At 30.1% G+C, this 17984-nt stretch overlaps 1 protein-coding gene across 1 annotated transcript; it reads left to right on the top strand.

The window, feature by feature from the left end:
• The first annotated feature begins 252 nt into the window (after positions 1-252).
• Positions 253-10581, top strand: HELRODRAFT_105292 (hypothetical protein). Its single transcript, XM_009010826.1, has 14 exons — positions 253-335; positions 2418-2491; positions 2958-3068; positions 3294-3458; positions 3870-4015; positions 4154-4222; positions 4798-4918; positions 5008-5164; positions 5385-5526; positions 5686-5769; positions 6683-6862; positions 7143-7229; positions 8032-8224; positions 8600-10581. Exons 2-14 carry the CDS (start codon positions 2485-2487, stop codon positions 8683-8685), a joined length of 1548 nt encoding a protein of 515 aa, XP_009009074.1. The 5' UTR covers positions 253-335; positions 2418-2484; the 3' UTR covers positions 8686-10581.
• Positions 10582-17984: the final 7403 nt, after the last annotated feature.

Below are 17984 nucleotides of genomic sequence, written 5' to 3'. Positions count from 1 at the left end.
AAATATTTTTTTAGTATAACCAATTTATCTAGCACATAATTAAACTTTTAATAATTTGAAAAAAATGTGTTGAAATTGATGTAAAAATTTTTTCAGATGTGACATGATTTTTCATGTTTTCAAATTATTTTTTCTTTTTTTTCAATTTGACAAGCTTAATAAACTAATTTTTCTTTAAATTTAAACATTTAGTAAATAAGTTTAATAATTTTCATAAAGTCAATAATTTTAATTATTTAGAGTGCCCAGCTGCGATTATTCATTAAAGGTGCCAAAATTGTGAATGATGACCATTCATTTTCAGCAGATGTTTACATTGAAGATGGTGTTATCAAGTATGAATTTTTTATAATTCGTGAATAATTAGTGAGATTATTTTATTATTTTTTTTATTTTCAGTTATTATTATGCTATAAAATCATTGTTGCTTTTTGACAAACAAAACATAATCTAATTTGATTCCCTTTTTTTCAATTCACTGGTTTCATGTAACGTTTTCTGGACTGAACCTCATTGTTCATGACTTAATTTTTTTTACAATGCTAGTAAGTGTTGCTCATTTTACTCTTCAATTTGTCCATTTCAGTTTTAGAAAATGCATCTGAAAGATCAGTACCATTTGATTGTTTTCCTTTGATTGAACCTTTAACCGTTTTCATATTTTCAATTCATGACCTAACATTCAAATTCAGTTCGTTAAGTTTATCTATTTTTTTCACTGTTTTATTTCTGTTTGCCTCAATATATTTTGCTAACGAATTGATATCCTGTAGTATTTCCAAACAATGGTCACAAGGCTATTTCAGGTTTTTGTTCTTTTTTAATGTTTTAACAACGTTTTCATTCTCATTACCAGACACTAAACATTTGAAATGTACAGTACAGCGCATTTACAGCAACTACACTGAAACATATCTCTAGTGCCTTGAATAGGAATCTTATGCTTCAGACAGGTGTTATTATGAAACATTTAGCTATATTTAAACAGGGTAACTAAGTGTACACTTTGACAAAATCACATTTCTATCAAAATTCCAACAAATTCAACAAAAAATCAAAATTTTAAAACAAAATAAATTCCAAACAGTTTTTCAGAATTTTAGAAAATAAAATCTACAATTTAAAAAATAATTTCAATTAAACTGAACGAAAGACTTATTGTAAAAATTTCATTTATCTCAAATGTATATACAGTACAATAGAATATTCAGCAAATCACTAGGAGACCAGAAGCTTGCGTTTGTTATGCCACTTGGTACCAAAAAGGAAAAAATGTAGCATATTTATTGAAAGCAAACATTAAAATTAAAATATTAAATAATAAAAATGAGCATATGTTTACAAATGATTACAATTTAATTGCGATTTAATTTAATGCAACTTTTATTAAGAAACTTACTATAGTGATTATTTAAAACCAGATCATGAATTAGACCCTTAAATAAACCTTCATAGACAAAATTTTTAGTATAAGTGGGTAATAAATCTCCAAGAAGAATTTAAACATAAAGAACAGAATTAAAGAGAGAATTTGTTTGGGGGTTGGTATATAAAAATAAGTATATTTCTTGAAATGTTAGAGTGACTGTTAGATAAGCAACATGCATGATTATAAAAAACGTTTAAGAACAAACAATTCAAATCAATAATAAAATCTACTAAATTAGAATTGGGTGGCCGATAAATAACATTAAATGAAAAATTATGGGAGCCAATATTAAATAATTCACTAACTTCCATTTGTTTAGAAACAGCAACTCTGGAAGAAGTAGGCAGCAGATATTGGCTAGGCTGTAGGTTTTATTATTAGAACCATACTTTGGTAACTTGGCAGGCAAAAGTTCATTAATTTTTTGTGTTAGAATTGCAATAAATTGTGTTCTTCTAATTCCCAATTAGTGAGATTGACCTTTTGCAACCTTTCTTGTATGAAAAAGTTTCTGAAAGGTTCTAAAATTTCTATTTATAGGTTAGCAATGATTGTAAATTGCTTCTGAGTAGGAACTTTCTCACTAAACTTTGACTTGTCCACCTCTTGCTCTTCCAGAAGTGGTGTTTCAACTTTAATCACACTTTCCATCATGATAGAGTGAGTGTTACATCTTGTAGCAACTGGAGCTTATGGCATTATAAACTTATAAAGACATATTTATTTCAGACTCAATTACATTAATACATTTATTATTTTCTGTTTTATTTGTTTGTTTTTTTTCTTCTTTTTTTTCTTGTTTGTATTGATTAGAAATTCTGTTTTAAGTTTTTTGTTCATCGAACGCTGTATAAACAATATTTTTAATAATAATATATATATATATATATATATATATATATATATATATATTATATGTCTTGTATGTTTGTGTTATGTGTGGATAGTTCAATAGTTTTTATGTGCTTTATTTTACAAATACGTTTAGATTGATAGGCAACAATTTAGTCATCCCCGGTGGAGCGAGGACAATTGATGCAAGAGGCAAAATATTGATGCCAGGTCTATTCACTTAAATTCAAATATTGATTCATTTAATATTTTCAATTACAGAAATATTCTGGTTATTGTAATGACGTTGACACAAATAATTTGCATATGCTGATGATGAGTACTTGTGTTGATTTTGATGATGGTGGTGGGATGTCCAAATAGAATTTAATATGTCCACTTTTGTTGGGATCATAACGCAAATATTTGAATCTGTTCTATCATGTGACTATCTTATGACACATCTCATCTTTAATAATACTCTTCCCGAAACGCAAATATTTGAATCTGATTGTGTATGTGAGTATGTTTGAAATGGGGGTTAGTCTCTCATGTGACTATCTTATGACACATCTCATCTTTAATAATACTCTTCCCTATCTCTCTTTTTTGGCGTGTGTCAAGTTTTAAATTTCCAAATCTTATCTTGTTTTCCCCTCTGTTACAAAATGTAATGACAAACTAATTGATAGAACAGGTGGCATAGATGCTTCAACTCACCTCCAGCAATCCTCTGCAACAGTCAAGTCAGCTGATGACTTCTACTCTGGCTCTAAGGCAGCTCTGGCGGGAGGGACCACCATGATATGTACGTTCATCACCCACACTATGATATTTTTGCTCATTGCCCAATTTATGAATATTTTCGCCCAAGATATACTTAATCATGTTTTTTTAGGATATGCTTTTTTAGTATGAAATTAATTATCATGCTGTTGCTTATATATGCGTTAAATGTGTTGATCAAACACCAACCTTATGATTAATATTTCTGCTCTTCCTGACGTTAATGTGCATTGTACATATGTAACAGTTGATTATGTGGTACCAGAGTTGAATCAGTCAATCTTAGAAGCATTCAACAAGTTTCACGAGATGGCTAGTGAAAAGTCCTGCTGTGACTTCAGTCTCCATGTTTGTCTCACTTGCTGGAGTGACAAAGTGGCCCAAGAAATGGAGGTTCTTGTAAAAGAGAAAGGTTAGCTATCAGTAGAAAGTCAGTTATAGTTTTTCTTGCTGTAAATCCGTTATCTGAAATAAATATATTCAGATATTTAACCATTCCGTTGAGTTACAGCTTAGATAACTTGTACTAAATTAAAATCTTATGAGGGAAATTTTATTTCTGACCCATATGAATTATAAATTAAGGATTGGTTATCAACAATGTAGAATTATATGATTTTTAAAGTATGGTAGAGAATGTTTAAATATTGTTATTGCTCTTCATTTGCATTTCCATTATTGGCGTTTTTTGGCAATAGTGAACGTGCATTCTGGTGATGTTAAGGAATGACAAAAATGTTCTATGCTTGTTAGTTGGTTGAGGTTATTAAAGGGTGAGGAGAGGAAATTGTTTTTATCAACAATAATGTTTTACATTAAACAGGAGTCAATTCATTCCACATATCTCTTGCTGGAGATGCAGGCCACATTGCCTGGAATGAGAGGGAGTTGTATGAAGTTTTGAAAAAATGCAAGCAACTGAAGGTTTTGCTGCTGGTGCATGCAGAGAATGGAGCTATTATTAAAGAGGTACATTTTTATTTATTTATTTATTCGTTCATTCATGCATCATTCATTCTTCCATTTTATCTTCTTTTCGTCCGTTTAATTCTTTGATATTTTGGGCTTGTACATTGTATATATTTATGTTTAACAATGATTATGCAGAAATTAAAGGAGGTCATTTCCCAAGGAGTAACTGGACCAGAGGGTCATTTTTACAGCAGAGCTGAAGAGGTGTGCTTGGCAGGCTTTTTCATATTTTTCAGTTTTTTATTTTGGTTTTTATGCTAATTTGTTGTTGAGTGGCACGTTTCTCATTCTTAAATTTCTTGGCTTTTGAATCTGTTAGATTTTGAGTTTTAAGATTTTGTAATGTTTTGCACATTTGTTGTTAATATCATTTGTTGTGTTGTTTCACTGCACATTTTGCATTAAGATTTACGCCAAACAGTTGGTGTTGTTCTGTTAAATTTTGGTGTTGCCCGTTCTTCTGTTCATGTTCCTCTTCAACTGAATCCACACTCTGAGTTGAGATCTCCTTTCACGTCGTTTTAATATTGATGTTTCATATTATATTCGGGATTAACTGCATGTTTGACATGCTTATCATTTGGCTCAACTTTTTTCCCATTATTCATTTTTATGTTATGTCGTTAAAAATATTTAAAACCTTCCATTATGTCTATATGCCTTTATCATAGATGTCGCTAAAATACTTGCGTTATTGTTTTTTATTAATTTTATTTGGTTCTAGAATAATTTTACAAAATTGATATTGTTTCAAACAATTTTTAATTCATAACATAAAGGCAGAGATAGATGCAGTGTATCGTGTTGTATCGGCAGGCAACCTAGTGAATGTCCCTGTCTACATCAACAACGTCACTTCAATGTTTTCTGCTAATGTCATCTCGGAAATGAGACGCAGAGGTTTTTGTTAATTTATTCAGTAATTTTTTTTAAATGTTCATTGAGATTGTTCTTACATAGCAAAGTCTAAAAAGTTATTTTTTAATCAGGGAAGGTGGTTTTTGGTGAAACAAGAGTATCTTCATTAGTGCTGACAGGAAAGGAATATTTCAATGAATCCTGGAGACATGCTGCCTCTCATGTTGTCTCGCCTCCCTTCAGGAATGATTCCTCCATTCCGGGATATCTTGTTAACCTTTTAGCCAAGTATGAACAAATATTCAGATTACACTTCTTGATAGGGTATTTTTATGTAATCCATTTCAACCAGTTGGTTGTTTTATAATGTTAACTAAATTTTAGAGTAATCATCTCTCATTTCCAAATTTTCTCTAATTTAACAGTTTAGTTCATTGTTTTCAATTGTTTCCCAGATAAATATTTTTTAAATTTCTTATGAATAATTGAAACATAAATTCACACAAAGTGATGATCTGCAAGTTGTCTCATCGGACCACTGCACTTACGACGTCAGCCAACGAGCGCTTGGCAAAGATGATTTCACAAAAATACCAGCTGGTGTTAATGGCATTCAGGAGAGGTTGCTCGTCGTCTGGAGAAAGGGAGTGGTATGTTCGTTTGTCTATCTGTCTGTTTGTCCTGCTGTATATCCATCCAGCCAATAATATTTTTATTTTTTCATTTTAAGGTAAAATGAGTTTTATAATGTTACTTAGCATATTTACTACATTCACATCATTCACATTATGTAATGCACATCTAAACAGTTGACAGGCAGGATGGATATGAACAAGTTTGTGGCAGTTACAAGCACCAATGCTGCCAAGATTTTTAACCTCTATCCACGAAAGGTTGGTTGCCTCACTTGCATCAATTCATTAGTTGTTTGTAAGGATGTTGTTTCAACTACATTAGTTCACTGGTTGCTTGTTGAGACATTGCTTTCATGCTATGATTGCCGTGATGGCAGATCTATCTTCTCCACAACTGCTTATTTTGCATCCATTCATCGTGGTAATTATTTTATAGTACATGCATTGCAAAGAAATAGTAGATAAAACTACTGGGCATGCATGTAGATGCTGTAGATGTAGATGCTGCTCTTCTTGCAGTTGCTGATTTTACAGAATTCAAGAACAGTAGCGGTTATAAGTTGCAACCTGATTATAAAATATCTACATAGCACTAACATTAGACAGTTTATGAAAGTAAAAAGCAGGATTTGGAGCATATTTTAAATGCTCATCCCTCTCATCACGTTTCATTAATCTTGTTTGCTTAGTAGTAACCACTGCCTGTTAAGGAATCTCTGATGACCTATTTAAGTTATACAATTCCAATCATCCCAAAAGAAATACAAACATTTGTCCTGCCTTGAATCTTGAATTTTCAATGTCCAATCTTTAATCTTTCTCTTTGCCAGATCTGTTTGTTTCCTCCACTTACCGCCTTTTTATTTATTCATCTTACATACAATTCTATCTATCTATCTATCTATCTATCTATCTATCTATCTATCTATCTATCTATCTATCTATCTATCTATCTATCTATCCATCCATCCATCCATCCATCTATTAATATATTTTACAATTTATTCTAACATTATTTTGCACAACGCATTAGAAGGGCTTGCACCACTACTCCAACGTTTGGTCTCAGATGTGTTCAAAGCATTAATATCCTATAATAATAATAATAATAATAATAATAATAATAATAATAATAAATAGATGAATGTTTTATTTCCGCAACCACTGACAGGGTCGTGTGGCAGTTGGATCAGACGCCGACCTGGTCATTTGGGATCCCGACCTGGTCACTACGATTTCTACAAAGACTCAACAACATAAAGGTGACTACAACGTCTTTGAAGGCATGGAGGTTAAGGGAGGGCCATCCGTAGTTATATCAGCTGGGTCTGTCGTGCTCGATGACGACGGGGTCTGTTGTGTTTATTCATCTCTATGCTTCTGTCTGTCTGGCAGTGTGTTTGTGTGTGTGTGTGTGTTGTTAACTCTTCTCATTGGAGATTTTCTAGTTTACGGCGAATAATTTAGGACAAGTTTGTGTCAAAATGCACTGATTGTAGTATTTGAATATGTATTTAGTAGTTTTATTTTGTTTAAACTAATATTATTTAACCTTGGGTTTTAACAACAGTAATAATCCATCTTTGAATTGTTAATTAAATTATTGTATTATTTTCTTGTTTTCATTAAAGTTTCGAGTGACCCAGGGGAGTGGGCAGTACGTGTCTCTTCCTCCAAATTGTGATTTCATTTATGCTAGGATCTCTGAGAGGGACAAAGTAATATATTTTTTGTTCAAAATTTAAACTGATTTTTTATTTTTACTCTTTTGTTTTAAGTTCACTTTTTATTGTTAAAGATTATTTTAGTTAGGTAATGCAGTAAAACTTCGTTGTGACTGACTCAATGATGAGGTGCTTGCTATATCTGGATGTGCATGCATCATATACGTATTCATATAAAGTGGATCCAAGTAGGAATTCGTGCTGATAATGTGCAGAAATGTGACATTCTTTCGTTTATGTTGACTCAAAACAAATTTTGATTTGTTCCTTAAAACATAACGTACTATTCAATAATTATGTAATTAAAACGGTATTTAATGAGGTGAAAAGACGGCATTAGCTTTTATTAACCTTTTCATATTCTAATGTTAGCATGAATCAAAAAATTTATTTTTCCATTTATTAAATGCTCTGTTGCTGTTGTAATGTTTTTATTTAAGTGGTTTAAAAAAGGCTGATCTGTTTCAGTTGTAGATATAAAAGTTGATTTTTTGGGTGCTGAAAAATAGTACTCACTTTTAAAATTAAGGTCATATTTTAAAATTGTAGCTGTTTGATTTTTTGTAACAATAAAAAAGAGAAGTAAATGTTTCAGTAGCTCTTTAAAAATTTGGCTTTTATGGTTATGTTGGCAAGAAAATTTGTAAAACCAGTAAATTTAAATTTGTAAGTTATGTAGAATATGACACCAGAATTATTATGAATTTCATCTGTAACTAAACTTGCACTTTGTAAAATTAATATTTCCAACCCCTTGACGGATATCTAAAATGTTCCATCGTCACAAAACCACCAGGCTAATGCTCCACAGAAAGTTGTTCGAGAACCGTACAGTGGTCCATCATTCAACTTATCAAATGGGATTGCTGCTCTGGAAATCAGCAGCAGCAGTCAGCAAGCAGCCCACGCTGAGAAGGGCGGTGAGTTCTACAACAGAGCAACCAGCAGTGGCGGCAGACATCAGCAGGATTCAAGTTTTCATCTTAGTGGTCGGTTTTTAATTCACAGCTTAATAATTTATTGTTTTTATAGTTAAAGATTTATTGATTTTTTAATAATGTGTTTTTTGTGCTACTTTTAATAACTTAATAATATTTAACTGTTTGTTTGTTTGTGTTTATTATTACTGTTGTTGTGGTTTTGAAAACTCTTTAAATTCTTTGTTAATAAACATGAACTCTTAAATATTTATTACTGTAGTCTACTTTTGTTCTGATTTTATAATTTAAACCATCATCATTGTCATCCTGGCCACAAACAAGCAACAATGGCTCTTCATAGTCAACCGCAATGACGACAACATGGTCATAGACAAATAATCACACACACGCATCAATCACCAACTACAACAACCACTAACACAGGAGCTCAGATAGATGACAGTCAACCAGTGAAGCCTTCCATGAAGGTCAGCCAGCCACCAGGTGGGAGATCTTCTCAACTGTGGTGAGAAAGCTCAACAAACATGCACGCACGCACCTACACACACCCACGCTTATATACTCTTACTTATGTAGACGCCCGCATTTGTGAACACGTCCAGGCACATGTATACACACAATTACGCACACAAACACATTCTAAGGTTCGGTGCATGCCACCATTATTTACAATACTGACCATCAAATTTTGCTCTGGTCAAGTGTTCTTGTTTGCATGTTTTGGTATCAAAATTTAACATTTAAAACTTAGTTCAATTTTGTAAATGTTCGTTAAATTGTTTGGACGCGTGAATGTTTGTGCACGTGTGTGTGTATGAATTCGTGCTTCGTTTTTGTTGTGTTGTTTTACACATATTAGTCTATCTTTATTTGTACGCTTGTCCACAACTCGTGTGACACCAAGTCTGCGTTGAAATATATTCCAAAATTTATGAGGACAGTTGGCGGGCTGTTGCACTGCTGAAAGATGAACATGGCGTCAGCATTATAAAAACAAACATTTTTTAAAAATAAACATTGTTAACAACATTACATTAAAAGTAAGTAACACTACATTAAGAATCATTAAAAATAAGCGATTTTACACACATGACGAGCTAACAATCTTGCATTATTTTCAAAATCTTATTCCACAAGAGCGAGTTAAGTTTCAGAAGTTATTCATTTTGTGTATTCTGTCTGCATTAGTGTTTGAGTGTTTATTATTATTAAATTTTTATAATATGGTTTTTTAATTGCTAATATTTTTGGCATTGTTACACACTTTTCTTTTGTATACTTTCACGTAAATGTATGTTCTAACCATAGACTTGTTTTTCTTTATGTTGATTGGGGACATTATTACGTCACGGATGAATATTTCCATTGCAGTCATTTTACTTCAGTTAGTCAACATTCTAAAGAACCATAGGGATTCTAGAAAAAATAATATTGTTATTATTGTGTATTAAGTTATTCTGGATGTTTTTTGAGCTTGTTTAACGAAGCTTTCTTTAAATCAGTGAAATATTTAATGTATGTATCTTGTGAAATCTCTGGTTGGTTATAAAGTTGAAACTTCTTGTTTGAACCTCTTCACTTATTTAGTCAAAGTTTTACACTGTTTTTTTTGTATTTGTATTTTATTGTTAATTTTTCAAATCATGTTTTTTTACCTTTCAAATGTTAAAATTTAACTTCTTCAATGTATCTTATTAATTTAAAAAAATCGTTCAATTATTTAATTATTTATCAATGAATAATTGGTTACGATCAAATTATGTTTGATTTTTATTTCAGCTATTTTCTGATGTCATCTTTTTCCAATTTGTTGAAAAAGTCTAAAAGCTTTTATTAATATTCAAATTTATTTTATATATTAAACTTTTATTAATTATTAAATTCATTTTGTTGAACACGTTTAAAGGACACAAACTACTTTTAAAAGGTCGAACCTGTATACTTAAGTAAATTTATAGTAGTATTTCATCTTGTTTTGAATGAAGTTTCAAACTATTATGTACGACGGTTTCAATGTAACATTTTATTAAACCGAGGCGGGAATGTAATCGAGGCTCTCTAGAAAGATTTTCATAAATTTTTGAAATTTTAAACTATGAAGTCCAAATCATTTCTATTTCACAGATTTATTTCCAATTATGTTCAGTTTTCAATATCTTTACAGTTAGATTTGTTTTCTTGTAGGTGTCCTTTTGCATGAATTAGGTATATTCGTCAATTTCTTGTCGACTTCTTTTTTATTTGGGAATTGCGTGTCCTCTTAATGACGGCATATTTCATAATTTCCGTTGATGTTCGACTACAAAATTGGTTATTATTGACAGCTATTAAAAATTACTGATCCGAATGATTTGGAAGATTAGATTTGCAATGTTTCAAATAAAAATTAAATAAATGTTTCTTTCATTCAGTCCAATTATATATAGAAATAAAACTCGTTTTGTTTGCGAATGTTTTTTAAATCTTAGAAACCGTGCAAGCGATCGTGGAGTTTGTTGCCTGTTTGAAGACACGAGCAGCGATTGTAACTGCATGCGTACATATTATTATGCATGCGCGTGCACGATCCTATCGATTGATGCTGGGGAGGGGATGACCACCGAGAAGAGACATAAAAGAGTTGCACCAAACACAACAAACACTCGAATTTCGCTTGAGAACGGATTTTGCATTATTTGCGATCGCTCATCGAATCTGCATATGTTTATATGTTTAGTTGCGACGGAGCAAATTATATAATTTGAACTTTCGAATGGAGTTTTTGAATGTAAAAATTGAACTTTGTGTATGTAAAAAATGTTAAACATTTAATATACAAAGCAATCTACGTTTAACAAGATGAAGGTGGTGTTGCGTTACATTACACGTTATTGGTCACGTAATGTTGGATGATAACACGCATGTCGATCGGCAACTTTGAGATGTGAGGCGGTTCAAGGATGCTTCGCTCGCGCATTTCTGTTTTAAATGCGTGCGTGATATTTATATTTGTTTAAAAGTCGGTTTAAGAGATGGGCTTCTCGACATGGACTTGTTGCATAGAAGGATTCTTTCCATGGCTATTCGGCAACGCATCAAAGCAAGTTAGTGATTTTGTATAAATTTATTTTTATTCTTAATTAACGATCAAGCTCACATCACTACCTTTTGAATAATAAATAATGTAGAAGTCGAAAGCACAACTGGTTCGCTTTGCATTAATTTTCGCACTTCTGAGTCTAACAAGCTGAATGGTCCGTTAATTAACTTGGACATTGCCACAGGAAGTGAACAAGCACACAAAATTTCAGCTTAAACGAGCGATGAAAGCTGGAAAGTTATTGGACTTTCGATTACAAAATTTTTCAATAATGCTGTAATTTTGGGTTTTTTAATAAAATACACGTTAAATCCATTTGTACCAGTTCAATTATACCCTACCCTACACTATGCATAAAGTAGCGAGGGCGTGGCGAGAGACTATAAAATTTGCGCCTTTTGAACAGAATTTATATATGTTTACATTTTTTTAATTATTAAAAACAAACTTACAAGCAATAAAAAATAAACTTCACATTTATGTTCGCTACAAAAAAGTTGGTTATTTCTAAAAGTAAATTGCCAAAAAAACGACAACAAAAATTATTAAATGTCAAATTTTATGGTTCTTACAGAAGCAAATTTTTTCTAAATCTAGACTGTTCGTTTAATTTTCTTCAATACTCAGCAACGCCAATTTAATTAAACAAATAATGTTGGCTCATCATTGACCATAAGGAATTTAATGTATTAATATTAATCTGCTATATGAGTACGTTTGGGTGCTTGTCTGTTATAAGAAATTGAAAAAATTTATAGTTGCTTTGGATAAGCTTATCTTCAGCAAAATTTGAAGTTTCATTTTTAAATTAGGAAGAATTCCGGTTATAAACACTTTGCTATAACGAATTCTCCAATGGACTTCATTTGGTTATTAATAAAATCCTACCTATAATAAAATGCACCTCTAACACATTCGCTTTTAAGCAAAAACTTATATTCAATTTGGCTTCCTTGTACAAAAATCATTAATTTGTTTTTATACTATACTATATATATATATTTTAACCCCAAGTCAATTGACAAATGCATTTATTGTGGACAGGTTGAATAAATAGATAATGAGAACAAAACTATTAGTTGAGTTCGTATATATTTTATTTAGTTTTTTTTTGTTTTCTCAAAAGTCCAAATTAAAACATTTGATATTATATTTTTGAGATAGGAATGCGTCCTCTTAAAATGATGACCCGGGCAACTGTCCTGTCCGGGCTGCTCTCTTGCTACGCCGCCGCAGTTATAAAACAAAAACTAGTTCCAACTACTAAGAAACGTACAGGCACTACCTTCCAAAATATTTTAACTGATAATTTCACTGTGTTGAAAAGTTCTTATCAACATTTTGTCATAAAACTAAACAAAATTCATAGATTTTGATGTTTAATGCAATTATCTGCTCTATCGCACAAAAGCGGCAGTGTTAGAGTAGGTTGCAAAACATTAAAATCATTTAAAAACTATAAATAGTCTGTTATTCTGCACGTTTTAAGTTTTTTCTTGTGACTACATTTTCAGAAAGGCTCGCGTATTTAGTTTGAAAAGCACGTGACTCTTGAATACCGATGTGGAAGGCTCAGTAAGAGTATTAGTTATTTAAATATATTGACCAAATAACATTTGCTTTTTAAATTTTTAGCGCACCTATTTTTGTTACAGATTGCTGTTGAGACGGTGAAGTTGCATAAATTTCAATTGAAAGACATCCCTTGTCCATATCTCTGCAATATTTGTTTGAAGCCTACCTTCGAAACAACAAATGTCTGCAAATGTTAGTTCGTTGTAAATCATAATTTTTCATTAAATCGCCGTATTTAGTAGTGTCTTGACCTATTTCTCCCATTATAAACTTTAGCGAAAGCCAAACAGCTTTCAATGATGTCAAACAATGATGTCACGCACGCATGTATTATAATTGAGGCAGAAGTGTTCTTACAGTTTAGACTCAGGTGGTTGTCGTGTGGGAGCTATCAAACTCTTTATTTGTTAATTTATATTTAGACACGCTTTATGTTTACTGACTTATTTCAATTCTTGTGTATAATTCAAAACATAATGGAAGCTGTAAATAAATTAAATAATAATTTAGACAATTATTAAAAAGTTTATTTTTTATAATTTAACTTTATTTTTCAATTTAAATTAACAAATTAGTTTCTCATACTTTGCTTTTTAAATATTCGTATATTAATTTATATTTTTTTATAATTAATTGTTTAATTTGTATATATATGTTTTATTGATAATTTTTACTGTTTGTTAGGTCTATTATTTATATTTTGAGCAATTTTTGTTGACCGATTATTAGTTAAATTGTTTTATTGATTTGCCGGTCCATTTATTATTTGATAATTTTTTTATTTTAGTTGATTGATTGTTGGTTATATGGTTTTTCTTTTATTTCAGCGGCTAAATTAAATTTTTGATTAGATTAATTCTGTTAATCAATTTACTAGATTAATGTGCCTGCTGTTTAAATGTTTTTACTAGTTTTTTTTATTGAATTGTTATAGATACTTTTTTTTATTTTATTTTTTGTACTTCTTCATAAATCTCTCAATTTTAGGTTGAGCCCAGTTGAAACTTTAGAAATTGGACTATATGAAATTGATTGATCGATCGATTGATTTATCGATCGATCTATCGATTGATTGACTGATTGATTGATTAATTGATTGATTGATTGATTGATTTATTACACATCAATTCAATTTTATTTTTTCTAATGGCTGTAGCAAGAAAACTTGCTTATAAAGCCACAAACAAGTTCAAAAATGATAAAGAAACTTGAAATTGTAAATGTGATTAAAACGTAAAACAATTACAATCAAAATTCTTATATAGGTATAATATAAAATTCCTATTTTTATAAACTAACTAAAAGAGCTTCAAGTTAATATTATAATTTATAATTCATTTTTTAAAACATTGTAAGTTAGTAGTTGATTTAATTTCATCCGTTAGGTTATTAACAACTCTTCAAATACTTATTAATGGAGTATTTCAAAGTCCGAGGAACAGAAATATAAAAATACTGACAATTTTTTTAGAGACTTGATGATGTCGTTGAAGCTGGAAAAATATTGTTTTGTTTTTATTTAATAGAATGCAGTTGTTAGCTGACAATGCAGATAAATCCGTGATGTTGATTTGGTGTTAGTTGACTTGAAATGGTAAATGGTGCTATCAAATTGTTTAGTCTTTATAATATTCGTATATAACTATTTTGTGTGTTTTGAATGATTGGCAAATGAGAATCTGGTCTAATTCTCCAAATTATTTTATTGTAAAATTTATTTGGTTTTATAAGAGTATTGCAGACTAAGACTATTATCATACCATGAAATTTTTAGTGGATTTGATTGATTATTTCTAAATTTTTGAAACTTTACTAGCATTGCTAATATTATCTCCATCCGTGACAAGTTGCGATGGCGCCAAGAAGCTTACTCGAGGCAACCCAACTGATATCTTTATCTACCATGTATACATTGAAATTTATTATATTGGTAACAATTTTTGGACAAAATAAGTTGAAACAGGTCATTTCCCAGTTTACAATCAACTTGTTTGCATTATTCGCGCCGTAAATCATTTCCAATACCAATAAATCAACATCACGACCTTTTAACGTTATTGTAGTGCCATATATATAACTTGGTGTCTCAAACAATTTGTCTAAATACGGATATAAATATTATTAAATAATTTTGCTTTATCTAAAAGTCACGCCTTATTAATCACGTCATCATGCTATCCCATCTGCTTGAGTCAATAAGCCTGACTGAGCAAACAAATTAATAAAATATGCAAAGATGGTGCGACGCGATGTTTCAGTTACGACGCGGCTGTTCTAAAGACTGTCGTGGAAAAATCGTTTTGATTATTTTAAATTTTTGAATTTTTTTTTATTATGTTTATAGACTGTAATTTAGAAAAGTCTTAACAGTTTAAAATAAAATTATTTTACGAAATTATTTATGAGTGAGTTTCTGTAAAATGTTAAGTCGTTTTGTTCTTCATCATGCAGCTCTGACATGCTCCGAACTACTAATATATCACTCTATCTTTATAACCACTAAACATTTTTAACGGAAAAACTAGTGTTTTTGAAAGGAAAATTGACATTATAAGCCCATCATCAGAAAAGTTGACTCTTCGGGGACAAAGAAAAATAAAGTTTTTGTTTAAATTTTCCGCCCCCGGTGATGACTTTTTTTTGAAAATTTCTAATTCCTCTCCTCCAGGCGTCAACTTTTCTGCAAAATGTCCTCTCCTCCGATTATGAAATATCTTTAAAAACCAAGCCCCCCGTCAAAGTTGTCTAGATCCGCCTCTGATTGCTTATAGCTGATAGGATTCATAATATATTATTGTAAGGTAACCTACGTGTAAATCTTTGAAGTTTAAATAATAAAAGTTCACAAGTTAGATTAATAAATGACTTTAGTTATACTGGACTAACAATATCGGACTGCACTTAAAGAAGCATTTTTAGTTAATTTACGAAAACCCCATTACTTAAATATGTCAAAGAAGTTTCGAATCTGCTTATTCATCATATGCGACCGGTGATAACAACGTTTTACCAAACAAAATAAAATTTGAAAGCAAATGAAGAAAGAAGAAATATAGAATAATTTTTAAAATTTGTACATTAATGTACGTCTCAATCTAAATTATTTCCTAACTATGCTACTTAATAGATATATTAATTAAGACTAAACGCCCCTGTTAACAATCGTTTTCTTGTTTTCACTGTTTCTTAACTCCTGTTAGACATTCTTGCGTTTGCTTTTTCTGGACGTTTTCACTGGAACTCTACCTCCTCCATCATATACGAAGTTCAGAGCGGATCTCAAGACTTATCTGTTTGTAAAATTCACTGGGGAGCGCTGTTGAACATCGCAGAAATGGCGCTTTTGAAACAAATTTGATTGATTTAGTTAATTTATTTATTGAAAAAAATTTGCCCATGCATATCGAATGAGTTTGTATTGCTGTCTACTTTTAAAAGTCAAGTGTGCATACGGACAACGTAGAGTTTTTATTTTTAATGTGCGTGAAATAATTTTTTTATTCGAAATAATTTAATTATTCTTCAAAATTGTAGATTGCCTCAGTGTCTGTCACGATCATTGCTTGGAAAAGGTCAAGGTACGTATATTATTAATTACATTTGTCCCAATCAAAAATTTTTGTCCACGGAAGTGTCAATGAAACGAAAACAATTAAAATTTAGCAAATACAGTACAATACAATACAAACAAATACTTTAATTAATAATAAAAATCTTTATTCATTTTTTTTTAAATTTTAAATTGCTTTCTTTTTATTTTACCACAATATATTGTGCATGTTTAATCAAATTATAAATAAATTAAAGTAACATATCTGCTTTTTTGGTCTACTCTTTGGTGTTATTTATTTATATTATTAAAATTAAATTAATATTAAAATTAAATTATTAAAATCTTTTCAATTTCATTTGGTATTTGGCTTGCCTTAATATGTTATATAACAATACATGTTGGTTTTTTTGTATGTTATTATTTTTAACTTGATGTCTATGTTGTGTTGTATATTTATTTATATGTATTTGTAATCATTATATTATATTATATAAATACAACACCTATCCCCCAATTTACACGGCACTTGTTTTACACGTTTTCACTTTTACACGGTTTTCTAAATAAGTTTTTTTTGTTTTTGTCGCACTATACTAAATGCTACTGTGATTGAACATGTGCCTACTTGGCTCAATATGAAGAAGTTTACAAAGATCTTACAAAAAATTTGAAGCAATTGTTAATAACCGATTTTATTACCATCTCTCTTAATGTAAATATTTCTGCTTCAAATAACTTTGAGTGATGAAAGTGAATTCGAACCTTCGATTTTGGAAAAAAGAATGAGAGTAATTTCTGACAGTGATGAATGATAATTAAACACCTTTGGTAAAAGGTTTTATTTTTTGTTCTTCTGCTTAATGTATTGTAATTAAATAAAAAAACTGTGTTTCCGTAATATATTACAATTACATATTTTATATTTATAATTTTTTATAATTACATATTTTATATATATGCATTTTATTTTTATTTCTGTGTACACCTAAAAATATTGAAAAAAATCACAACTGTTACGTAGCAAAATTATGCAATAATTTATAACAATAAAATGAAGCACTTCCATTGGTCATGAATATTAAGGAATATTAAAGTTTTCAATATTATTCTATGTAAGCAACAGATATGTCTTGCTATTAGTTTACCCAACATAACATAGATACATTAATTGTATACTATACATTATACTATAATGTATAGTATACAACATAATGTATAATAATTATATTATAATTAATATTAAGGTGTGTAAGATAAGGATGAATAGATATTGAATTGCATCATCTGCATTGTTGCAATGCATGCAGGCTTTTATTTAAAAAACTTTCTTCCACTTCTGCAAAATCTTCTTTATCAGCAAAAATTGTATTTATTTTGAAATAATTTTGTTTTCAGATCATACACTCCTTCCTGTGAAAAATATAATTTTTAATTAAATTTTAATTGCATCCTTTACTTATTTTTAAAAGGTTGATTGAATACATACTAAATAATGTAAAGAAACATTGATTGAAACGTTGATTGAATACATACTAAATAATGTAAAGAAACATTGGAAATATTACTAAGTACATTTTATTAAGATGCGCACTCAAATTAAT

Source organism: Helobdella robusta, assembly GCF_000326865.2.
Source record: "Helobdella robusta unplaced genomic scaffold HELROscaffold_1, whole genome shotgun sequence".
NCBI lineage: Eukaryota > Metazoa > Annelida > Clitellata > Rhynchobdellida > Glossiphoniidae > Helobdella > Helobdella robusta.
The sequence above is the reverse complement of the archived record's forward strand: the minus strand, read 5'-3'. Positions and strand labels throughout refer to the sequence as shown.